At 35.0% G+C, this 26,735-nt stretch overlaps 1 protein-coding gene across 2 annotated transcripts in view; it reads left to right on the top strand.

Moving 5' to 3' along the window:
* LOC142975134 (uncharacterized) overlaps window positions 1-26,735 on the top strand; it is a 121,543-nt gene that overhangs the window by 82,101 nt on the left and 12,707 nt on the right. The window contains exons 3-9 of one of the 2 annotated variants that reach the window (XM_076117828.1): window positions 730-798; window positions 3,595-3,721; window positions 4,837-4,938; window positions 5,011-5,188; window positions 7,025-7,226; window positions 7,560-7,664; window positions 21,781-21,903. In XM_076117828.1, coding sequence (XP_075973943.1) covers window positions 730-798; window positions 3,595-3,721; window positions 4,837-4,938; window positions 5,011-5,188; window positions 7,025-7,226; window positions 7,560-7,664; window positions 21,781-21,903 — 906 coding nt within the window. The remainder of the gene's footprint in view (window positions 1-729; window positions 799-3,594; window positions 3,722-4,836; window positions 4,939-5,010; window positions 5,189-7,024; window positions 7,227-7,559; window positions 7,665-21,780; window positions 21,904-26,735) is intronic. The other variant, XM_076117829.1, reaches the window with a different exon arrangement.

Below are 26,735 nucleotides of genomic sequence, written 5' to 3'. Positions count from 1 at the left end.
TCAATGATAATGTTTTTAATGGAGAATGTTAACAAATTTGGATTATTAGCTCTCCATATTCTCTGTTAAAAATAAAAAATACTAGTGAAAGAATTACTTTGATACGTCAATTAGTTTCCGATTTATAAGTAAAACAAGTTGTAACCGCGCGAATCGGTGTGACGTCATTGTACATTACGCTAAGTCTGGCTCACATAGTCTTTTTTAATAATATTTACTATTATTACACTTTAAATGTAATAAACAGACGAAAACACAACAAAATACTGCATAAGCTATTACATCTACGGCTGTAGACTTGATATTAAGCGGGACGCGGCCCGCGCGGCATGGTGTACTATGACGTCACGCTGTTAGCGGGACTCGATATTTTTTGAAACTTTGAATGCTTGTAAAATCAAAACTACTTGGTATTTTTGACTAAAACAAAAACTAGTTTTCATGTACATGTACAGGCTTTACTGAGTCAAAATTTCAAGCGATTTGGCATACCTAGTAACATTCTCCATTCCAAACAATAGAAAGCCAGCTCAGCTGTCCCACAAAATATCTTACTACTGCTTTACCGAGAACTACTAATTGATTGCTCTAATTAGTGGTTAATCCTTTATCGAAATATAAGCTATTAATTAATACTTATTCCCTTAAGCCAATTAATAAGGCTTTAACACCATCATAAATATCTTAAAAATGCATTTTTTGTTTTAAATATACATACTTTGTCCCCAGGTGTTGCTCGGTTCCCGCTATACTCGCTATTCCCGACCCAGACTGGCAACAGACCCACCATACACAAAGGTAAATATGACTATAACAAAACGTAATGTAACAATGACTGTGTGTACTCACCTTTTGTTTCAAAACCTTTATTGTTGAAATAGAAAATAATAGAAATTACTAAGCTTGTACGAAGGTATATTCTAAAATAGTACTTGTAACCGGCGGTCCTGTACGTTATGATGTATGGATGTGAATAAAGCAAGGGAAGTTTGTCAGGATCGTACCAAGTGGCGTGCTTTGGTCTCTGTCTACAGTGTCTACTCCAATGGGAAGAGGCGTGATTTTGCGTATGTTTGTTCGAAGGGAAGGCTCCAATTTGTCGTCTTTAGAAATTGAGATAAACCCTAACTTACTTGTATTAGAACTGTGTTCTTTCAATCAAGTTGAATTTAAAAGAATAGGTATAAGAGTCCTTCTTTTTGTATTTAATAAAAACAGTAAATTTATCTAGAATTTAAGTCACCATACTAACAAAACGTTTGAAAGGTACAATCTTATCAAATGAAGCTTAATAAATTAGCGCCACTAGTGTCCTTGTCCAATCAGTAGATTACCTCATTCATAGATGATTGTAAACAATATGATTTTGATTGAATAAAATAATAATCTAGCTTCGTAAACCCACGGGCGGTATTAAAGAACGTCTGACACGAGCTGTGCCCGAAACAAACAAAAAGTCAAAATAATTATTTGGCAATATTTATGTAACAATACAAAGTTGGTCATGAACTACCAGGTAAACATAAACACCTAGAAGGTTCACGTTTAATTGCAGTAGAAAATTCGAACAAAGAAACGTACGTGTTTGTAACCGGGTTACACATAGCGTGATCGCTGCATACGCCCGGAGCGACAACCGTGAGGATATCTGACATGACGTTTCTGACAGACGGCTCACCGGGCCTCAGCTGGCCCTACATTGTTTGGAATAAATGCAGGGGTACAGGCCAAACAAGTTCTGTCACTTAATATCGAGACAATTTTACGAGTATTGAAACTTTTGTTGTTCTACCTCTTGTGGCTTATGGTGCCTTAGTCGAATATGTACAATACGTAACTAGAAAAAATAGTGATGTCAGCAAATGAATTACATATGTATTTGTCAGTCTGATAAGGGCATCTATTTAAAATGATTTGAATTTAATCGACCTAACTGATAAATGATAAAAAAATATGAAATCATTAATTTATTATCAAATTAAAATAAAAAAATGTGGTTCAATTTACTACTTTCATCAAATAGAAGTCACTGACAAACTTTGTTACAAAGACAAACTTCGCCGACGTCACTAAGTTTGAATACAAATGGGACACCTTGTTTGAAACCGAATATTTCAGGAATATGTACAATGTACATGTTTGATGTGCAAATCCATAACAAACTAAACAGCGAATGATCATAATATGTACTTAATTTTCAACTTGTCAGACCTTAGTTAGGTTTATCTTTTAGGGCAAAAAATATTTTGGACTTTCGTTTCCCAGGAGTCTAAATATCCTTTTATTATTTTTAATACATATTTTAAGATTAAATGTAAGACATGCGTGTATAATCACGGCGTTGCATCAGGGATACAAATTAAAACGATTGGTTCCAATCCAACGCGCGGCCTGAGTGACACCCGTGAAATGTACCAGACAACATCGCTACTCTTTACATTACACATACCAAATTAAATGTGTGTACGTGCCTTTACTTACTCGCGTGAAATGTAAAATGTTGCTCTTTTGATATATGCTCGCCTGGTACTCTATTACAAATGTAACAAGACTGTCGTTTACAACATAGACACGATGACATCATAATTTAATTTATGTAATCCAGAGTTAAACATCGAACAAGATTTTATTTACAAAACCAGTTGTAAATAAAAAAGTTAAAAGAAAACCACTGAGCCATTATAAGACCTTACAATCTTTAGACAAAAAAAGTTCTTTATTCGAACGGCTCGAAAAACTTGTTTGTAGTTTTTAAGGCTTATCAGCTCTGAAATTTCATACGGCAGTTTGTTTTTGTAACGTAACGGTAGCAGTTGTTTTTGCCAAGCGTAATGAGTAATGTAGATAAAGTATGATCGTACATCACGGCAAGTATGCGACATAAATATGACATGGCATGGCCACATGTGTTGCGCGGGAGTCGCAACTGTCGAGTGACACTCTGTAATTAAGGTCTTAGATCCCTTGGGCCTCGACAGAAATAGAATTCTTTGTTCGCTAATGCGCAAGTTCATAGTTTATTTTGTTAGTCGTTCGCCCGTTTTAGATTGTATTTTTAAGATTTGAGTATTAGGTTGTTTGTTGTTACAAGTACTGGAGAGAACTTGGGTGATTTATTGTACTTTTTAGAGATGGAAGATGAATGAGTATTTAATGACAAACGAGAAAATTTTAGATATTGTGTTGAGATCTGGAAGAGGCTCAGTGTTAATGCCTGGTGTGAAATGTTGTTGGTCGGTGATGTTTGATTTGCAGCAAGAAACCAATATGAATCTTGTAGACTTAGCGTGTTTGAAGATGGATATTATACGTCATCTACGATACACATACGTAACGATGTCATATTTCAGCCAATGTTTGCATGTCATTTAATTGCCGTACATAAATATCTTACTAATAAATTCAAATGAAATTCAGTGTTCGCAAAAATAACCAAGAATTGAACTGGAGCCCAAAAATGGAAAAATATTTTTGCCACCATTTTCAATTTCCTCTTAATCGCCGTTCGTCATTTCCTATATCACCGACGTAGAAATTCCGTATCTGCACCAAGGCAGCATAGCGTCCAGGATCTAATCAATCACGTTGTTCCAGTGACGGAGAGTCTGTTCTCGACGTCGCTATCAACGTTCGGCGTGCCCACTCCGCCGCCGAACTCGCCGTACTCGCCATTGCAGTTGGAGTTGCTCAACTGCTCGCAGCGGGTTCTCGTCACCGACAAGTGAGTCTCTTGTTTTGTTCTGTGTACCTGGTACCGGTGAACTGAAGTGCTTCCTAGTTGACATTTTGATGGACAGATTGTGGTGCCATGAAATCACGATGGAGGTGCTTTTAGAATTCTGCTTGCTTTGCTTATTAAAGATTTCTAATAAATCTCTGTGCGTATAAAATACGACATGTTCGATAATGTAATCTATTAGCTGATTTCTAGATTAGTAGTTATTTTATATTAGTCGAAAGAACACTGTCAGTTCCTGCTAGTTAAATGTCTTATGCATGAAATGTGATATCTAATCTAGCAAACGACAGATAGTTCAACCATAACCTTCTCTAGAACAAAACATACTATAAATTTTAATGTTCACTTTATGTACATTAAAATGCCTCACAAAAAGCCTTCTAAAAGAAAGACACAGCAGTGCACATTTTATTAACATTTCAGCCTTTTTCATTTGCTTTTTACGCTACCGTTTCTTTTGCTACTCGAGTTTTACCATTTGCCAGTACTTGGCCGTCCATTTGTAGGAAAAAAACGCGTGAAGTAGGTAACTGTTGGTTTGAGTGCTCGTATTTCTTGCAAGTGTGAAGTACCTGTCATTCGTAGATAACAAGCAAAGTGCGGTGACATGTTTACTGCGGCCCTGCAGCTTTAAATAATTTAAATGCTTGTTAAAGTCACGCAAAGTTCGTTTGTATTGATAAATTAAGAGTTGTTTTACTCAATCTATCAATCTATCTGTCTTTTATTTACTCTTTCACAATTATTTTTTGCAAACGCTTGCTATACTTAATTTGATCGTAGTGTAGAGGGCTTACTGTATTATTATAAGTTACGATTATAGAACAGTTACTAGTTTACTTACCAATTATTTAATACAACTCTTCGGCTTCAAATACAGCCGAAAGTTCACTTTACTTACGCCTCCAGAATACCTTTTAACAGAAATAAGTCCCTCAGCATTCAGAAAGTGTAGGTACTTAGAAGACACGCGCCTTTAGTCGTAAAACTTTTATCTCCCAGGCTTTTTCCTATCGGCCTCTAAAATGTTCGAGGGGAATGTTCGCGATACTGTTAACCTATTTCGTGTATTTTATCATGATATTGGATTTTTATAGAATTGATACATGGATTCCATTCATTGGAATCACAGCGGCGCCTAATACTCTGTCTACGAGTGGAATAAGCGCCGAGAAATATCAGTATTTCGAAAATTATAGGTAAAAACCCCAGCAAGGATTTTAATACTAGTTAAACCAATATCATGGAAACTATAAATCTTTTTTTTACAGGGACCCGAATAAGATGGAAGAGGCTAAACTGGGCAAAGCTTGTCTTCCTGATAGTTTATGCTGCCCTGGTGATCAACGACAAATGCTAGACGGCATCAGCGTCATGCAACCCCTCACCATCAAGACCGAACAGGCGAAACGGTCCTGCAATACTTGCCTAACAAATTCGCCTAAAAAGGTATGTGATGTGTTATGTAATTTTCATATTCCTATTCATCGCGTATTTCATTAGTAAAAGAAAAATATATAATGCGAAAATTGATTTATTAAAGATCTTAGTGCATATATTTAACCGGTTCTTGAAATCTTCGTAACTCTACCTCAATCAGAAACGAACTAAATTTTGAGCCTCAAGGGAAAACGACACCCGGCAAAAGATTGCCTACTTATAAATTTCTCCATAATAACGTTATTTCATAAAACCTAAATCTCGTGCGAAAAACCAAACCTACAAAGTACGACATAAAAACTTATTAAAATAAATGACTAACCTTCACGGAGTCAAGACTCATTTAGAAAAATAAATAGACTTGACATGGCGGATTGAAAAATCGAGAGGGAAATGTATATTTGTACAGTTTTCATACAATAAATTATTCAAACAAGACGCTAGTCCTCTCACATTAGAGGTAATCATTTAAGATTTTATTCAGACAATTTATTAAATAGTTTTATCATTGAAATGTTGTATAAAAGTTGATTGTAAACTACTTAAATTTTGGCGGTTCGGAAAGGAGTTGAACAACTTTTTACATCAACAATACGCGATGAGAATTGGAAGCGAGTCTTTCAGCCAAGCGTCGTGTTTGTACTGAAAGCCGGCTCCTGGCTTGAGGGTGACCTACAGGATTGGAGCATGCGCCTACCTCACTGTCATATCTGGGTTAACACAAAGCGCGCGGAAATGCGCGGAAGCGGTTGTTAAGCACGCAGTTTTATTATTGTGCGGAAACATTGCTTAGAAAAGTTACCTTTGTTCAAGAAACTAACGTGTTAGAGGAACAGTGACCTGACAACCTAAGTCTGGATTCGGTAAAAATATTTTCTCTGTTAGAATTTCGTATTCTTTTACCGGCGATTGGCTTGGAAATTGCGCTAGCATTGTACTACGTCTATTAAAAATTACGTAGCTCGCAGTAATTGGCACCCTCTGGCGAGTTTTCGTGGCGAGACAGCACTTTAAAACTGTAATTTATGATATTAAAGCCCTAGAGCGGTGCACGCTTAATTTCCCTTCGGCAAAATAGACCGGTAGTGAAGTTTAGAGACAATGTTTTTTATTTGTTGTTGCAATCTCCCCTGTTTATATGAAGATTGAAAAAAGGTACTTCATTTGAAGTTTAAAATTGATACTATCCTTAAATGTGTTTATCTTGGTGCGTCAATTATAGCATACAATAACCAAAATCTACGAAGGAGAATGAATTTTATTAGTCGGGTAGGTATTCACAAATTTTAATCTGGAGAATACAATAATCACTTACCTTTACGTAGGCCATTGGGTCTTAGTATTATGAAAATACTAAGTACAAAAATAATATTTATTGTTTGGTGGTTGTACCTGTTGCGTTACAAACGTATCAAGTAAATACCAGGAATACAGGATTAAGAAGTGTTTATTTAATATCTTCATCCATATTCATTCTTTACGCTTTAATTCATAAATCTTTCGGTAAACGTAAGTGGCAATTAATATTAGCTACAGGCGAAATAACGGGGAAGGCGCGCATCACAGAACCCCCTTAATTTGGGATCAACCTAATACCCCAAGGGAAAATTATCTTTGGTCTCGCTATTGTGATTTCTTGCGTGCTATCTAATAATTACTTAATAAAAGCACTGCCTAAGTACTTTTTATCCCGTGTTCGGTTATTAATTTGTCGTCATTTTAATAATTTAACATGATTTATGTTAAACTACTATTAATAATCTGTCACATTGTACAATTTATAGCGTAATTGTTAAGAGATGATCAATGAAGACGTTTCAATTGCATTTTTTTGGTTTCTCTTAGGTTGTGCATACAGACGGAGGTTGTAGTCGAACAAATCCCGTCACCTGGCTAGGGGTCGCGGGGCAAAATGTCCAGGTCCAAGTCAAACGAGAACCGCAACACATGCAGGTGTCAGAACTCGTGGCTGTTAAGCTGGAGCAAGCGTCCCCTGGTAACAAGCCCGACCACCCGCCGCCGGCGATACCGGCCTCGCTCAACAACGGTAAGTCGATATCTTTGTGTGTCATGTTCGCCTGGTACTGCGGTACGGTATTTATGCGAGACAGCGATGAAATGTTCTCGCGTGACGGTATAATTTCCTCCTTCTCTATCGTATCCATAGTGCTTTTGTAATGTGATCTTTCTTTACAGATAGATAAATACTATTTCGAATTAAATATCATTTTATTAGGTTTCTAATAAGTTATTATTATAACAATACTATTTTTTATTATCATAAGCTTTTATCGCCTATGTAAAAAATGACCTGAAAGAAAGAAAATACCAATCAATCGAGATATTTTTATAAATATTTTTGAATTATTATCCCTACTAGGTTCAATCCCCGTCGGTATTGCGGTCGCCCGGCAACGAGTAGGCGATGCCGGCCTCCTGGCGGCGCTCTCTCAAAAAGACAACCAACAGCGAATGCACGATATCGGTAAGTTATTTAAACGTAGACAGTAGACAGAAGAAAAAGATTGTTTGCAGACACACAATGCCATTTCCCTATCACGAAAATACATAGTACACATCAAAACATCTATGTGTGTGTAGGTTTAGAAACGGTTTTTATCTTCGCTGTCATTGGCAGACACGATATCGATAGCACCGATAGTGCGGCATCGGCGCTCTCAACAATCTCTTTGCTGTTTCTGTCAGCCTGGTACTACTATGTATTTACTATGATGCGCTTGGTAATGAAAAAAAGTAAATTAAACTTTATTGAAGGCCGAATTTGGACAGACCAATTGGGAAGTATGCGTAATCTCCATGACATAAGGCACAATTTAGCTTGGCACATTTTGACCAAATTACAGGTTGCTCCACTTTTGTTGTTTATTACAAAGCTTCCGTGTTCCGTTATTATTCGTTTTATAAAAAATAGAGTTAGACTATATTTCGTTCCGGTGAAACCAATAAAAACAGGATCGACTGTTGGACTCGTAAGTCAAACGTCTAGTTTAATTGATTGCGCGTTTGAAATGAAATCGCGCTGTTATCGTTGCATCGTCGCGCCGAATCGCTTCGATCACGCGACTAGTTTTTGATACCACCTTAAATTATAGCGCCTTTCAATGAATAAATAACATTGTTTTTACATAAAACACATTTATTCGTGTGCACTTAGTGAGTCTTACAAGTTGTGAACTTTATACTAGCAAGTACTTCACAATAATAATGGTTGGTTGTTTCTATATTATTGTTTACACTATTAAAGTTAGAATGTTATCAATAGTTAGTCACGATTTTATCGAAGCTTATTATTGTTTGATGCAGTAGCTGGATATTTGCGCTTGTGTGAAACTGTGAAACATTTAATATTGATTGGATATTATAATATCTAATATGATATGGTTGTTAATTAATATTACTTAGCTTGCGCTAGAAATTCTCAACCTGTCAGAGATTAGATTCATGGCTGCATATTTTTAGAACATGCAGCTTATTAGTTTTGGAGTACGATTTTAACGACTTTTTACAAGTATTTACAATTTCTACACTTAAAAGTAGGTATGTATCAAACGACAATACTCAAAAGGATTGTAGTCCTTGCTCAAAACTAAAGATTTACTGAAGACTTTTGTAAGTATTGCCCTAATACAAGCATCTAAACTTTATAATATCCTCACAATCCTCTTTCTAACTTAATTCTTAGAAACTGGAATTTTAATGTTTCCGACTTTTATAAACATTTGGAGGACTTCAATTTGCATCGTAATTTACATAAATCGATTGCTACCGTTCAGGATATTGCCTTTAGGCATCGCTTAGTCATTATCGATCGAATGTGAAAATCCCGACATATTTTGGCATCGGAATAGCCAACATTTCATTTTCGAATTAGCTTCTGTATTCCGCATCGCGTGTCCGTCTGTGTGTACGAAATTACCAATATGAATTTGTGATCCAATAAAATGTTGGATTTTATCGCGAATGTCCCATTTGACAGTTGAAATTCAACAGGAGTAATTGATTATACTATAATGCTACTGCAAATATGTTGCGGAAAATGTTCGTAAACATTCATAATCCTGTCAACAGGATTTAATTGATATAAATAATACCGTACATATTAACGAAAACGTGCCGTTTATACAATGTATTGTTTATTTTCAGTTTAATCCTTAATGTTACTAATTAGATACAAAATTCCGGTAAAGCAAGAATTGATTTACGAGTATAAAAGTTAGTACCTTCTTACTTTTGCAGTTGGAAATAGAGTAGTAACTCTTTATTGTTCTCGTCAAATAGGAAAGCATTTTGAGGATAGTCTTAAAAATGTTTAGGCAGATATTTTTTTTTACTTCTATTATATCTTTATTTCATAGCCCAGTTTCACGTAAATCCGTCAGAATGAAAGATTCTGCCCTGTACGTCGTACGTAATCATTTCGGAACACCCTTGAAACGCTAACGAATTTCACGAAGCATTTTTTCCGTGTAGGTATAACAAGCTCGCATAGTTGTTCGATCGTGCTGATCGTCATAACTATGTAAGTGCGGTTTTCCTCCACAATTCCACGATCTACAAGCTTGACATTTAATTTATGGTCAATAAGTATAGTTTTAATTATGTGTGTGTGCAACGGCCTTTGTACAAGAGATTTATGGCATAAAAGCGCGTCTGTATCCGACAATTATATGCTAATCAGATATTGCTCGCTCGTAACGTATGCACCGCTCTAAGTGTTGCAAATACTAGTTATAGGTACGTTACGTATCAACTGAAAAAATATAATACAAGCTTGTTTAAAAACGAATACAAATCTAAACGACTTCTGAGAGTTAAGGTGAATAAATTTTACTTAGACCAATAAAAGTTATAAAAAAATCAATTAACTAAGCGAGCAGGTGATTTTTTTATAATTACAAAGTACCAGACGTTGTTTCGGCTGTAAATTGCAATTATAATCAGTATATTTAATATTCTAGGGTCTCATTATTGTAAACAGCCGCCGTAGATGGTATCGAGAGTCGTGAGCTGAATACGTTTATAATATTTTACACGCAGTTACGTTTTATTGCGGAATTAAAATTGTATTATTATATAATTCATATATAATTAGTTTGGTTACAAACCTAATATAATATAATGTTGCGTACTATAAAGTTTATTGTAATATTTGTTGATATTTCCGTTTAAGAAATAAGTGATGTACACGTAACTCTCCGATTCCGATCATGAGTAAAGTGACTACTTTTTCTCTCTCTGAACATCCGTAAAATTAATGGTATTGACAACATTCCGGGCCTATTTTCTCACCCCAATAAAAAACCTAAGAAGACGTAGGTATCTACTGATGTTTGTATAATCAATATCAATTAAAAAATTACATATTTATGAAAAGACCAAACAAAAAGTGAAATATTGAGGAAAATAATCGTATTAAAGTTACAAGTACGCAATTGCATGACTCAATCGATGCGAGGGGCTGAACAGTGAAGAGTGAATAATATAGGAGGTTATTCCGACACCTGCCGACTATTTGAACGTTGAAATTATTGACGTACAAGTAAACTATGTTGGTTAATTCAATGACTAAATTGCTGCACATTTTGTTACAATTTCCCCGTGAATGCACCGGAAAAAATAACAATTTGACTCAATATTTTCAGTTTTGGTAATTTTTAATTTATATTTATAAGCCGTTCCTTTGTTCTTTGAAGCTATTGTACTTCAAAAGCAATTTTTATGTTAATCACGATTGCGTTTGCAGTGCATAGTTTTTTGTTGTTGCCGGTGCATTTAAATTTTTAGTACCTTGGCATATTCATTCGAAAAGTATCCAAATACATTACTTGAATCCTTTATTGGCAAGGAAGAAAAATCCTGTCGACAATAATTGGAGAACAATTACAATATACATTATTTGCACTACAATTTCTACCGGTAGGCAAATTTTTCTTTGCAACAAAATTCTTCATTTGCTATGTTTTCCTGGTGACGTTTAGTAACTTTCCAAACATAATGCCGGTGTCCTGGTGCGCCTTCGTAATTAGTTAGTTGTACTCTGTAATTACGTCACATTGTGAAATATAAACGATGGCTCGTTAACTTTTATGTGACACTTTACATTTTGTGTCGGTGCTTTTTATTGGGGAGTCGGGGACAGAACCCAGGAGTAAGTAATAGCGGTACTAACGATAAGTGCACGTGAAACTAATTAATTTACTTTTTAGTGAGTTTTGGAACAAAATCTTTGAATTTTTTTACAATTTTAGTAAACCGTATATCTGTTTATAAGTTCCTCTTCTGTATATTATTTTAAAAGCTGATGAACCCATGATCAAAGTGCAGATATTTGCAATCAACGTGCAAAATAAAAAATGCGAACGTAACTTTTGGACCTTAAATAATACATTCTCTACCACAACACACACACTTACAAAGTGAAAATTGTACATAAACAAATAACTTCACCAACAATTAAATCGTTATATTTCAATTAAAAATAAATAAACAGCAATCAACATCGAAATCATACGTTTTTATGAAGCAACGGTCGGACCTCGCTCCCGTTCTACACAGATAGCATCGTGAAAGCACTCGGATATTATCATGTTCAAATTTACACGGCAAAAACCACACCGGCTCCAATTACATGCTAATCACAGTCACAATTACAATAAACGTGCTCTTTTATTGCTTCATGAATTTTTCACACAACAAAAAATACGTATTTTTCGTTTTATGTTTTTAGAACACTCTGTATTTGCGTGGTGTAGGTCCATGCGAAATGCAATTTGTTTTTTTAGAAATGTTTGAGGGTTTTTTATGTTTTATTTATAGAAGTGCACAAGTAGGTACGTGTAGGATACCTAGCGCACCTTCATTTATAGAATAGGCTTAGACGACAAAAGTTTTTTTAAAAATTATAAATCCCATATTTATATGGATAGATAAGTGTCGGATACCAACTGTTAGAATTTAATCTAAAGTCTAAACCGGCCATAACAAATTTAAAAAATGGTTTAAAATCGAAAATGCATTTACATTTATGTCGCAACACATTTTCGAAAGTATTCGATTTAAATATAAAATCAATACTAGAGATTGTCATTATCCACCCCTATGAACCCTCAGGCACTCAAATGCAATGAGCAAATGCATCGTTTATCATTTCACCGACCACCATACAAAAAACACTTCTATGTCGCAACAACAAAGTTGACTTTCAAATACCAGGACAACATGAATTCGAGAAGTGCTTATAAGTTTCGTAACTAGTTGATTGATGCATAAACAAAGAAGACAGCTGTTGTAAATTTATCTTTATTATAATAGCAATAAAGTTGATATTCTACTGTACAGAAAAGATTAGATAAATGCCACACAGCAAGTGGTCGAAAACATGTGGGCTAACTGACGATCTTATTATGAATTCCTTGTATTTTGATCCATTTAGTGTTGGGAATGCACGAATATGAAGTGTCCGAGTATTTACCTATTCAGGATTTTGTTGTAGGGGTGTGCCAGTAATTTTTTTTTTACAAATTTTTCCTTTATTTTATTACGAAGTTGATTTTTTAAAACTGAATGTGAGTCATGTTTTACAAAAGGTCACATTTAATGCGTTTTTGTCTTACATCGCGTCATTGTAGTGTTATTTGTATGAATTCTTAGTAACATTACTGTGATTGGTTTACGAGAACCTATTATTGTAATCATAATAGAGCTAGTGTTGGGTTACTCAAGGATTTTACCTGAAAGGTTGAATATCGAATAACGTTAAGATCAGAGTACTTACATGCGATTCGTGTTACTTCGAAAACGCTGCGACATACCATATTGAGCCATTGTTTGTTTAGAAAAGGAAATAAAAACAGGATAAAACAAAATTAAATAGCTAAACTATGATAAGAAATAAACACTAATAGGGTTATTTTTTAATAGCAATGATACAAATACTGAATTCGATAGTCGTCGTTCAAAGCGTCTCATTTTACTTGTCCTTTTGAGAAGGTACAAATACATTTCTCAAATAAACTGTCTAAATATACTCTTTTAATCACACTCTACGCATTCGCTCTAAAATAAGAATCGTGATTAGTGGCACAAGGACCTCAAAGAATCTAATACGCGACGTAGCCAGCGGCGTGCATCCTACGAGAGGAATATTTCTAATCACGTCGCGGCAATTCGGCCCCCGACCGCCCGTCACAAACATTTGGCGCGCGTCCCGCCAATAGCGTGCCACCAGGGCTGGCCAACGCCAACACACGCCAATTTATTAACCAACATTTTTTACTACTCTGCATTAGTCACATAGTCACACATCTTCGCCGCTATGTCGCCCTGGTTTATGTAAGAATGCTCCGTACGATGACACAGAAATTACGCTGACAAGTATAATTCTCGTATTTTATGAGTTGTCTTGTAACCAGTTTTATGTAATTGCTGTTGTTTATGAAATAATGTGAGTTATGCAGATTATGCACGTTTTGTATTATTTATGTCTGATTATGAGAAACTTAATTAACATAGTAATCATTTATGATTTTAAGAGTTTGCTAGTTGAGTAAGTACAAATAAAGGAAATATTAAACATAAAAATGATAAGTTTCTTTCGTATAAATAAAATACTATTAACAATTATGTAACGTCTAAGTGTACATCGACAACCCTTAACATATCACACAAGACAGTCTCCCCCGCACAGCGACCCTCACTCGACCCCAGTCGCGACTGCCGAGCGGCTCGCCGGCACATACCTCCTGCCCGCTACTGCGGCCCTAGTACATTCCGTGACGTTTCTATCCGAGCGTCTACGCCGACACGAAACGACGGATAAGGATAGGTATAGAAGATAGCAGCCGGCGAATGGGGAGGCTACGCAATACTGATTTGACGCGAAAGATAATAAATAGTGCGAGCACGATTTCGTAAATGAATCAGTGACGGGTAAAAAATATCAATTATTCTGAAAAAATAAGTGAAATCATGAATAAGACTGGATATATTATTATTCCTCTAAATATGTTTATGGCAAAAACTTGTCTTTCTTAGTTGATCTGTAGTAACATTTTACATTGAAGGATGGTTTACTGCTACGAATTGGTTTAAGTTTTGACGTTACAAGCGGACGGACGCCCGCCAGTTAACACTAATTTAGTTCTTCGTAGTACGCATCAATCATAGTTGGAGTAATTACTCGCTTCGTTATTAACTCCTCACTAATTATGTTATCCTGATCGAATTTTTGTGAGGTGTAGTTACCGTTCCATAAAATTAAAAGTTTATATTTTTCTAAACGCAGTTTTTAAAGTGTAGTTAGTTGGTATGTACCGAAACCAATGAAGTAATTTCATGAAGTTAATATTTTACTATTATTATCGAAGTAATTATGCCAGGTTTTCTTGCAATTGCATAATAATATTCTGCATTTTGACATTTTCGCGCAATGCGCTGATAGATATTTATCTAATAAATAAAATTGTATATTGCAAGTGAAAACACTATTTTGATTGATAAAATCAAACAAAACGTGAAAAATGTAGTATGCGAACTATTGCGCACTTACAAGTCATTGAATGTACCTGAGTTAGATGTATTTCTACAGCTGGCATTATGCAGTCAGTCTAAAAACAAGCTGAACCTAGAGAACCTTTACTTACATTTATTTTGTCCTTTTACAATGTCCTTCTAGTTGCATACTCATAAAGCCTTACAAATTGCGTATAACACAGTCATTTATCGACACACTACTTGTAAAAACATCGAAACAAATAGCAGAATTAACTCTTTACTTGTTGATCCTTCACATTATGACTAACAAACATGTTTCAATCGGTTTAATGGCCGCCAGTTGATGTATAACACCCGTAAAAGGCGGTTTTCTAACGAGCATGCAATCCAATATGTCTCCAATCGGTCGTTAAAACAATTTATTGTAGAGAAAACTAAGTATTATGTGCATTAATACCGTATTTATATTTATCAAACGAGCATTTAAATGCTGATTAATCCCATTATTTATGCGATTCTATTTATTTCGATGTATTTATTTGATTAATAGTATAGATATCATGATCGCTTAAGAGGTAGCGCAGGTTTCGCAAGCTTTATTTATTAGTGTCACGTCAAAACAAATTAATTGTATGGCTTAGTTCGCTATTTCGCATATTTCATCCAAAAATGTTCATCATGCAAAGAGAATTTACGGTACAAAACCTTTGTGAACTAGCGGCATTTACTTATAGAAAATTTGCACTGCCATAAAGTTTTCAATTCCGTAAATGCATGCCTAAAATTTCAAATAAACTAAAGGAACCCCTATTCTTTACTGTCGTAGCAAATTTCGACCTTATGGTCTTGTTATAAAAGTTAAATTACTAAGGCGCCATAAAACGAGAGGGATGGTATAAAGAGGGTGCCATATCTCACCCCCGGCCGACGTTGTTTGGACAAAAAAATGTTGACTTTGCTTTTAATGTGCATGTTGACATTTATTTGTATTACAATTGTAATTTTAGATAATCCCACAAGTGTTTGGTTTAACAATGTACTAATTGGGGGAGATATCAAATAAAATTATAATATTTGATTCATAAATTACCCTTATTATAATTCTAAAATTAAACACGTAGGTTCGTAGGTCCTCAGTCCTCACTCACAAAAGTATTGTAAATCTGATATGCTATAATAGTAGTTATAAGGAAATGAAACAATTTTTTTCGTATCCGTATTATTACCATTTCCATTTTATCTAGGTAAAGAAATACACCTGTATTCGTATTGTAGGATTTTTAAACAAAGACATACATTTAAAATATTGCTGTACAAATGCAATTTACGAAACACAAGGATAAGTTTACAAACCATTTATACTAACAATTAAAACTTTGCATTACTTAATTAGACCTGCGGTAATTGCAGTAATTACACATCCCTATTCTGTTACGAGTATCTAACTGAGTATTGTTTTAAAAGCACAACACTATTTATTACATGAATTGTGCTTCACCTACCCACTTGTTCCTTTGATTTCGGCATCTTGAACTTTATGCCATTGTTATAAAGACCATTACCGTTTTTATCAACCGTAATAAAATTGAGTACGCCTCCAACACACGCGGCCTTCTCACTTTTTATGCTGCCCTGGTAGAATTTTGTATAAGTCCGTTCGATGTTCGCTTTCGAATCCGAATAAATTCTTGGATACGATCGAATAAAAACTTGTTAATGCATTTTAAACTTTATAGCTGAAGTTTAAAATTCACTTTTATATGGATTTCGTAGTGTTAGGGTCTCCCTACTTAAATTTAATTGATGTTCACAGCTTTAAACCGGATTCCATTCATATTCTCTCTTTGTAGATTAGAGTCAACGTAATCTTATTTTCTACCCCAACTACTTCGTTATTTATAGAAACAAAAAAAAATATTTTGAAATAAAATTAGTTACCGGACTTAGGTTAGAACAGGATTTTAAATTCCGAAAATGATCACAAAAGGACTTCGCATCGCACTAAGTACTTCTCATTAACTGCGTTAATGTAATGAACTAATGACATAGCAATTCCTCTCCTTTTTGTGTAGACTTAGTTTATGGCTTTATTTCGTCTACGGTGTTTAATTTGGCCCTATTTATTATTTTTTGCATCAATTCTCTTTATTATATTATCCTTCTATTAATATTTTTATTAATCCTGCTTGCAATACTAAATAGTTCAAATTGTAACAATAGTCGCGTTGACTAGCCTATTAATAAACATTATCGGTAGAATCGCATAGTGCAGCACTAGCCTGTCGTCCATCGTCAAGCCATTCTATTTACGCTACGCTTCACTACGCTGACCACGCAACGCGACGTGCAGCTATTTTAATTCTAGAATAGGGACGCTATTAACTCTGGCCTAGATTTTCTAACGCGAAAAATAATGTAGTGTACAATGTAACTTTAACTTACTGCAATTCAACCCCATTCACCAATAGGTCACGGAAATTTCAATAAAAATAGTATATTACGTCATAAATATGAAAAAAATCCATCGAAACTCGTTTCATCGGAAAATGAAGTTTTTACCGCGGAAAATAAAATAGTTTCTTCGGTCGGAAAATCCTAGTTGCATCCGGGTCACTCGGCGTCGGATAAACCCTTTTCTTCAGCGCGCGTGATACTAGGCTCGCAGTAAGCCTGAGGAGGTGTACAGAACGCGGCGTCGAGTGTAACCGTAGGTGCGAGCGAGAGACACTTGTGGTTGGAATGCTAATGTTAGACAGAGACGCCACGGTGAAGGTCAACTGATACGATACATAGTGTAATTCAAGCATAGATAAAACATTCGTATCAAGATTATTGACGTGATAAGTTGTCGGGTACTTTATTTAATAAATATGTAGTAGGTATTTTTTCCATTACTATTTTTTTATTGTATTTTCATTGAATAAATGAGTAGGCGGGAGTATTAAATTAATAGATTTTTATAGAAATGTAGGTTCACAGCAAGTATTAAGAAGTAAGAAAATGTTGTTTCAAAGTTAAAATAGGACTAAACTGTTGTTAAACAGGACGCTATTTTCTGCATCTTACATTTTAAACGACCTGGAGTTTATTTGTACTACTCTGTAGTACGTTGAGCGGGTGTGAGGGAGACGGCGCTACAGGTTGGAGCGGGATGAGGATAACAGCACGTGCTTCCTTTCATAATTTTCTTTTTGGCTCTTCGGGCCGCTGCTACTCCAATATTTCATCTCATTGTGGGAATTTGTTTTCGTGAGAAATATCAGTTATTTTTTCTAATTTATTTTTCTTTCCTGGTATTTTATTAAAAGGTTCATGTTTGTTTGTAAAAACAAAAGCGATTGAAACTGGTTTAAAGCGGTTTGGGGTATAAATTATGCAATCTGTAGGACAAACGTAGGAAAGGACAGGAAGTCGTATGTAAATGAAAACTTTGAGATAAGCTCATTTAAAATATGAGTCTGAAGGAAATGCAAAAATATTATTTTTTCATTCATTTATGTAAAAATATACGGATATAACTAGCTATATGTTTCATATTTTCACACACCTTTTCCTTAACAATATACCCTACCTACACAGGAAATATACTATTAAAAGTCTATTCCCAGTTTGAGAGAGATTTTGTAGGAAAATAAACTTCCTTTAAGGATTAAGACATAACCTAAAGCATAACATATAGGTACCTAAGTTAGGTTTGAACTATTTATGGAATTGAATAAGATTCCGAAATGTACCTACATAATTTCTTTTTATTTTCTGAGTGTAAGTTGAAACAACTAGCTACTACACATTATTTTTATAAGTGAGTGTTTATAATGCTTTTATCATTAAAGATTCAGCCTTTTTACAGAATACTAGACAAATGGTGGCCTAGCAGTTCTATTAAAAGTCTTTAAAATCGGAAACCTACTGCAAATCAAAATTAAACATCAGTTTATCGCGCGCTTTGTCGAGAAAGCGTTTGATGTGTCTAATACTTCGTATCCACATAAGATATTAAGTTCAATGGTTTTATTACTTATAAATAAGTGTCACATAACTTATACGAGAGATAAAGTTACAACCAATATATGAAAGCTTCGGTCAAAATTCCATGTATGCCATTATATGTACATACTAGTATGATAATGTAAAAGATTACTTATATACTTAGAAGTGTCGAAACTAGGACTGAATCGCGTAAAAATCGTGTCTGTTCTCACGTGAAATGTGTTTCTATGCATTCTGGATTCCAATATAGAACATTATTTTTATTAATTTTTGAAAATCTTGGTAAATGTTGGAACTGATATTTGAATATTTTGACTTTGGGCAAGTGTTCTGATAATGCCTCGTTTCTCGAAGTTTTTTAAAAGCATGCGACTTAGATAAATCGTCAACTAAGTACTTACCTATACATTTACCCTCTTATTCATAAACACACTATAAACCTATTTTAGTTAAAAAACTACTACAAAATGTTTTCTCTTTTTCATTTCGCTAAGGAGTGAAAGAAACAAACTCTTTATAAGCCTTTCATAACTTTATAGGTATATTTTTATGAATAAGAGGGATAGTATGTTGGTAAGTATGTTGTAAAACTAATATATTATATACCTATTCTAACTTCACGCCTGTCTTTCCCGACAGTGTCGATAGGAGTATAGAAAATAAGTGCAATAGATAGCTATTAGTTCCATGTACAATATTATAGGAGTGAGTCTAAATAATCTGTTATTTCAGAATAATAATAATTATCACAATTAATAAAGGGCCACATATTAGGTTCAAATAAACATGGGTATCTGATCGGACGACCGGTTGTCCGACCGGTCTGACGATCAGCTGTGCGGTCACATCACACACGTAAAAACAATATCTGCTGTGAGAATTAATAGAGTAAGCTTAACCTTTCTTTGATATATGGTGTAGACCTTAATAAATATAGATTTTAATAAGTGAGTTTACATAAAAATACATAAAATCACGCCTTTTTCCTGTCGGGGTAGGCAGAGACCAAATTACTTAGCAACTAGGTTATCTAACACTTATAATTATTAACTGTGAACTAGCTCTTAGTATTAAAAATGACGTCTCTGTCGTTACATCTTCGCTACTTGTACATGGCTACATCTATACTTATCTATACTAATATTATAAAGCTGAAGAGTTTGTTTGTTTGAACGCGCTAATCTCAGGAACTACTGGTCTGATTTGAAAAATTCTTTCAGTGTTATATAGACCATTTATCGAGGAAAGCTTTAGGCTATATATCATCACGCTACGACCAATAGGAGCAGAATACCAGTAAAAAATGTTACAAAAACGGGTAAAAATTAGACCCATTCACTCTTATGTGACGCAAGCTAAGTTGCGCGGGTCAGCTAGTTTCTAATATTTATCGCCTCTTCTCCAGCAGCTTTTCGCAATATTCGAACACGTAAAGTTAAATAACGTATTGATAGATATCCTGCCTTCCTTGTTGACAAAATATGTGATATTGTATATGTATGGCATGTATCGTCTATCGAGAATATTAATATCCCGCTAATAAATAAAAAATAATATCTCTCTAAAATAAGAAAATACTTACCCTCTTATTCATAAACACACTATAAACCTATTTGAGTCATAAAACTACTATAATAGATATGTTTTCTCTTTTTCATTTCCCGGAGTGAAAGAAATAAATCTGTTTTCAGGCCTTTCATAACTTCGTATAAGTATTTTTATGAATAAGAGAGTAAATTTCTTATTTCGGCTTAATTCCGATAATTTCTGCAATTATTAGTTGGGATAGGAGAATGTTTTAAAATGAGTTCGATAGTGCTAGGGTTGCCATCTCTAAAATTTGGAAAACCGGACAAGACGCGTGAAAACCCCGGGTTTTAGAGTTCGAAAGCCGGACATGTCAACAAGAAGAGCAACTTTTTTTAATTATAGATTTTTTAAAACCCGGTCTACAAATGAAACCTTCCCCGGACGCTCCCCGGATGCCCTCTAAACTAGGACAAATCCGGGGAAACCCGGACGGATGGCAACCCTAGATAGTGCTATTCACTAGGTAGACTATGTGCTATCAAACACGACGCTAGCACCTACGAGAGCTGAGCAATCACAATAAACTCTATTGAAACTGCGACGAACTTTGCGATTATAAACTTAATTCAACGTATAGCAATAACATAAATGAATATCGGAGGAAAGCGCATATATTAGATTACGTTTTTTTTGTGCAAACAGAAACCAGATAACGCATAAACAAAAATTTACTTTTCACCTCAGAAATTGATGATATTCGATTCTTATTGTCACTTTTGCCTACTTTTGGCGTATACTTAAAAAGTTTCGATATACCTACATATAAAACTATGATTAATGCCGCTGATAATTGTCGAAAATATCGAAAAAATATGGATAAGTAGAATGTTAATCGGGTCGCCAGGCCTGCATTGTAATTCAACGTGTTAGGTTATCATTTCTTAATTATGCCCATTGCCCGGTGGTTATTGTTTTTTTGAGAATTTTAAAACCTAGTAAATGAATAGATAATTTGAATTTGTTTTTATAGTATAAATCCTAGCGATGCAGGAGAATTTCGTAAAAATCTGTTTCAAAGTATCGAAACGGATCAAAGAAAGACGGAAAACGAGATAGGTTACCTTGCATAACTGCCTTTCGAGAAAATTGCGTATTTATTCTAGATTCTTGTTCACGCTGGATAGTGGATAGACGATATTTATTACATAAAAAGATATTTCAATTATCTATCTAGCGAACATTTTCGTTTAAATGGGTATTCGTTAAGCTAAAAATGTACCAAATTATTAATTTGTCAAGCGAAAAATGTGGCGTACCTACTTCCCGATTCGTTATTGTTTATTGTATGGGACTGGTAAATTCATTAATATCTTACGCAAGCTTCGGGCAATTTTTTTCCCTGCTCGATAAATAAAAGCCGATCATATTTTATTATTTCATGTTCAATAAATAAGGTTATAATTTAGATATTATCTAATATTCTTCATCTTATTATAATATCGTGTGTAACATCGATGATGACACGTGCGACGTGGTGCAGCGCTAAATCATAGTGTGTTGTTGTGCAGACGCGGCGCAAGCGGCCATGACGGTCGGCGTGGCCAACGTGCTCTGCGACGAACGCCCCGCCCCCCTGGCGTGGCAGGCGCCGCCCGCCGCCCCGCCCCCCGCGCCGCTCTGGCCCTACCCCGGTGAGTCACCTCCTACACGCCACTGATACCCTGGTAGCTACGCGCCAACAACATTGCGAGACCGCCGTTTCAGCTACACCGGACCCCGGCCAGAAATGAAAATTCACTACAATCAAACTAATTTCTAAAGCCGGTACACTTATCTCGTTTTTATGCCTCGTGTGAGAGTGAGATAGATAAGGTAAAAAAAAGGCGCCTAATTCCGGGCGGGATGGCCCGCCCGTTTGGGTATACCACCTCTTGAGTCATGGTGCTTTGGTAGCAGCATTGCAACTGTGCTCGTCCGGTCAATAGTCGACGTTGACCGGTTTTGGCGAAACGGCCATTATGGCTGGTAGCCGAATTGAGACTGAGCAGCTAAAAGGACCCATCTATTTATTAAGTTCGCCTTTCATTTTACGCGTTTGCGCGTTGCTTCCTTGCGAGGTTTCATGTTTTTTTTCTTTTATTTCGTAGTTTTTCTGCTTTATACCTACCGCATCAAGTCATGTTATCATCAAATTATGTAGTTATTTTTACTTATTATTTAACTTGCCTTTCAAATGTTAATGAATTTATTCATAGTTGTTATTTTCTTTATTTTTTTAACTAATTTAACGTTTAAACTGAGTAATTTAATGCTCGTCACATAATACAATATCTAAATATTTATAAGAACGCAAGCTGCCCGTAGCTTCTTAATTAATTAAAGTGACGAACAAAAAGTACGTATTTTTATCCTTTTAGTAAGTAAAAAGTTAAAAATTACTCACACGTATTCGTTACAATAATTAAAATACAATTTTCCGTTAAAATACATAACAATTCCTTTTTGTCCATTATCATTAAATTAAATTTTACCTAGAACCTATTACGTATTATGTATCTACTTCTGCTAACGTCTTAGGTATAATAAACTCATTCATATTCAATATTATTAATAATAAAAAATCTATTAGTAAAATAACATGTGGAATCGGAACACATTATTATAACTGTCTTTCCCTATGAAATTATTCCGATGATTAATATACCTTGAATTACCTTGCTCTTAATGTCCAGAATAAGTAGACCTGTCCATTCTACACAAGCGCTAGCTCATGGCAGATCAGTTTGTGATGGTTGACAATTTCAAAAAGTATTTAAATTCTGTTTAATTCGCTTTGAGTTGATCCCAAACTTTTAAAACAACTTCTCGTACTGCTATATAGTTAAATAGAAGCTCATTTAAGTTGCATTCCTGTTTTCAAATTAAAGAAATGAACGATAGATTCTTAATTTAGAGTAAATTCCTGTTATATCAGCAGGTTGTTAAGAAAGTACGATTACGATATATTATTAGAGTGTTTATCGATTGACAAAATATATTTCTTCTATAATATCTAACAGGTATCTAGGTACGGAAAACAGGGAGTAGATGATTATATATTTTATTAGAAATTATTCGAGAACCACACCACAGACACTAAATGAAAACAATCATAATAACATTTTACAAAACAAACAGACAAATTATCACATTTGTCGTCTAATTTAGTCCGATTGGTATCGATAAAATTAATATATGCAGAACCACACACCGGGCGTCCAGTAAAGCGAGGAGGTCTTTTTACCCGCGTAACCCGATCGCGTTTATTATGTCGCGGTCCTTTTCATTCGGCTGGTTTTTTTTCTCTCTCACTCATTAGGTATAAATTAATGAAATCCTTTATGAAGTGTTGAGTTTCGCACTCGGCTGTAGTTTTGTATGGAATGTATGCTCGCGTACTAAGTTAATTTTCGGGCTATCGGGCTTTTATGTGAATGGTTTTTGGCATTTGGATCATTTTTGCGGTGTTTGGGGCAATATTAACGATTGAGTTAAATTAAATGATGTTTATTCTTTATTTATAAGCTAATAGAATAGGTATAGATAGAAAAGTGTACAATAGTAAAATCGTGAAGATTTCTGTAAAAAAACTGTAATTGGATTTCTATACTTCGTAAAAAGTTTTAGGGTGCGTGACAGTATGTTTCGCTTGGTATTTGCCGCTGGTACCTATTTAATTTGTTAAGTGCTCAAAATTTATTTATTGCCTGTAATTTTGCAACTGCATAACTTTACAATCCATTTCAGTATCGGAAACGTTCATTTGGCGCCCAAAAAGGGTAGCCTTACTTGATCTCTGTAATATGAGTTGCTTTCAATTTGTATAACGATGATTTTAACATTAAATGACTGTTAAATTGTACCTTTAAATTAGAGACGAAAGAATGCTTATTAGAATGAACAATAAATTATCGTTAATAAAAGCTTTATTAAAATAACAACTTTTAAATACTTAGAAGTCAATAAAATGTGTATTAAATAGGTAGGTAGTTATAAAATTTATTTCGTCCTTCATTCCATAGATGACCGCATAGTGGTATTTGAACTGGGCGTCTCCGTGCTTCGGAGGGCACGTAAAAAGTCGATCCCGGTTGTTGTCAATCAAGATAACAGTCGTTAAACCATGTCAAAGGCCTTCGGGCGGCTTGAACAACTTTGACATTACGTTGACCACTAACCATACGATAAGAAAAAGAAGCCGCGGAAGCTATAAAAAGTGTACCTATTTGAAAATCGCATAGATAGGTATGCACATGCTTATAGGGAGGCATAAATTATCATACAGTGGTTCTTTGTACACAAATATTGTTAATTAAGAAGTTCTTCACGAGAAACAGCTTTTCCGAGATTAAAAAATCTATGACGATATTAAAGTTTATGAAAACTTTTAACCGGTGTATTGTTTAGAGGCTATTTTGAATTTGAATAAGCTAGTATAAGTCTGTACCCGCTAATGGATTGTTTTATTCGCACGGTGCACTGTGTGTCTCCGCGAAAATAGTGAATCAGTTCGGCGATGTAAAAAAGACGCTTTTTCAAAATTCGTATGTCGCATTCGTATAAAAGAACTGTATTTATAAATTGCTATTAATGTATTTATTAAAGTAAACATTGTGTTTCGGACTAGGAACTTACACGAGCCACTTACTCCCGGTTTCTGAGCGTTTCTAGCGGTACTCGCCGTGGTCGCAGGCTGACTCAGCCCGCGACCACGGCGAGTGCAACCTGCGCCGAAACGTTAGGCATTTTAAGGTAAAATGCGTGTTCGCGTTAATTCCCGTATTCTATTATACATTAAACATGCAACGCGAGAGTTTAAAAGTTGTGGTTTCTAGCGGTAGTTTAGTATTGCGTAAAATTATAAAAAAATCTAGTTAAGAATTTAGTGAAACACGAGTTTCTTGCAGTACATACCTGCCTATATCTACCTAAACTTTATTTGGAAAATAAAACTTTACGTAATTAAATAAATTAAAATTTATTGTAAGAGTAAGATACGTCAGTAAGTTATCAATTAAGATAGATTTGTTAATAAGGTTTAAACATTAATTGGTTCCGATTCTTTTGATATTTTAGACAATTTGATAAAGAGTTTTTTATCTAGAAAAGGAATTGGATGATGTGAATATTTTTATCTCCGAGCTACTGGACATTATCGATGATGCTGACCGCGCCATCAGATTAGTTTTTATCTTGCTGATAGCAGTATAAAATAGAGATACGTAGATTATATTTTTCTATATATATGTTACTGTAAAAGCCCGAACTGTGGCAAATCCTAAGATTTTCCGGTAAAACCTAAGATTTACCAACTCTCAATGGTAAAAGTCCGAACAAGCCGGAGTTGAAAAACTATGTTACGGTATATAAAAAAAACCTTCTTCATAATTATGTTTATAACTATTTCACGGTATAATTATATACTGTGACATAGTTATAAAGAAGGAGTTTTGGGCACAGCGACATGGGTAGGTTAGGTTAGAAGGCTAAGGTGGGAGCGAGCGGAGCGAAGCTCCCACCTTAGCCTTCGTGGTTATTTTTTTTTAACCACACAGTAGGAGGAGCCCCGCGAAGCGGGGCGCCGGCGACATCTCGACATCATAAAGTAAATATAGGTAAAAGTTCGAAACAAAAGAATTGTTCGGACTTTTACCATTGCGAGTTGGTAAATCTTAGGTTATAGATACCGGAAAATCTTAGGATTTACCACCGTTCGGGCTTTTACAGTAACATATATACTTAGTAAATGTTTTTTGCCACCTACCTTGGTTACTGTCTAGCCACAGAGTAATCTGGCTTTGCTCTTAGGGTAGGGTAGAGAAATATGATAAAGATTAAGAAATAGGCATAGTTTACATGTCCCTGGACGTTCCGCGTCAGCGATACAGAGAAAAAAACCTCGCCTTAAATTTGAATTGTTAAAGGCTCAAAAAACCGGGCTTAATATTTTTTCGCTTCAAATCATTCGCGGATACACAAACAAACAAAAATCATCAACATCAGTAATATCAACAGTCATCAACTTAAAAACATGACGTCATCACAAATGACTCGCATCATCCGGACACATCTCACATCCATCCGCCAAACGATCCCCGCGAACAAAACTCACTTCCACACCATAAATTATAACACTATAAAAAAACAACATAAAAATTATCGATAAACGAAACTCGTCTTACGTACAACCCTAATGTTTAGCGCGCCGCCCACAAAGCCCCGCCTTCTTTACGTCTCGGCCAATAAGAAGCTAGCGGCTCGGCAAAGGCAGGCCTTCATCTTCGCCGCCTCACACTTTTTAGTGTTGTGAACGACTTTTTTGCATTTATGTTTTTCTTGTAATAACAAGTCGTGGTAATGGTGATTTTTGCCGTTCGCTCTTGACACTCACGCGACGTTTAAAAAATAACGTTGGTTCAATGATTGATAGTGTAATTGTTAGTTGATATATTTGATAAGTTAAATATGATTTAATAGCTGTTTA

The sequence above is a fragment of the Anticarsia gemmatalis genome, chromosome 8 (assembly GCF_050436995.1).
Source record: "Anticarsia gemmatalis isolate Benzon Research Colony breed Stoneville strain chromosome 8, ilAntGemm2 primary, whole genome shotgun sequence".
Lineage (NCBI taxonomy): Eukaryota > Metazoa > Arthropoda > Insecta > Lepidoptera > Erebidae > Anticarsia > Anticarsia gemmatalis.
Note: the sequence above shows the minus strand (reverse complement) of the source record. Positions and strands in the feature narration are given on the sequence as shown.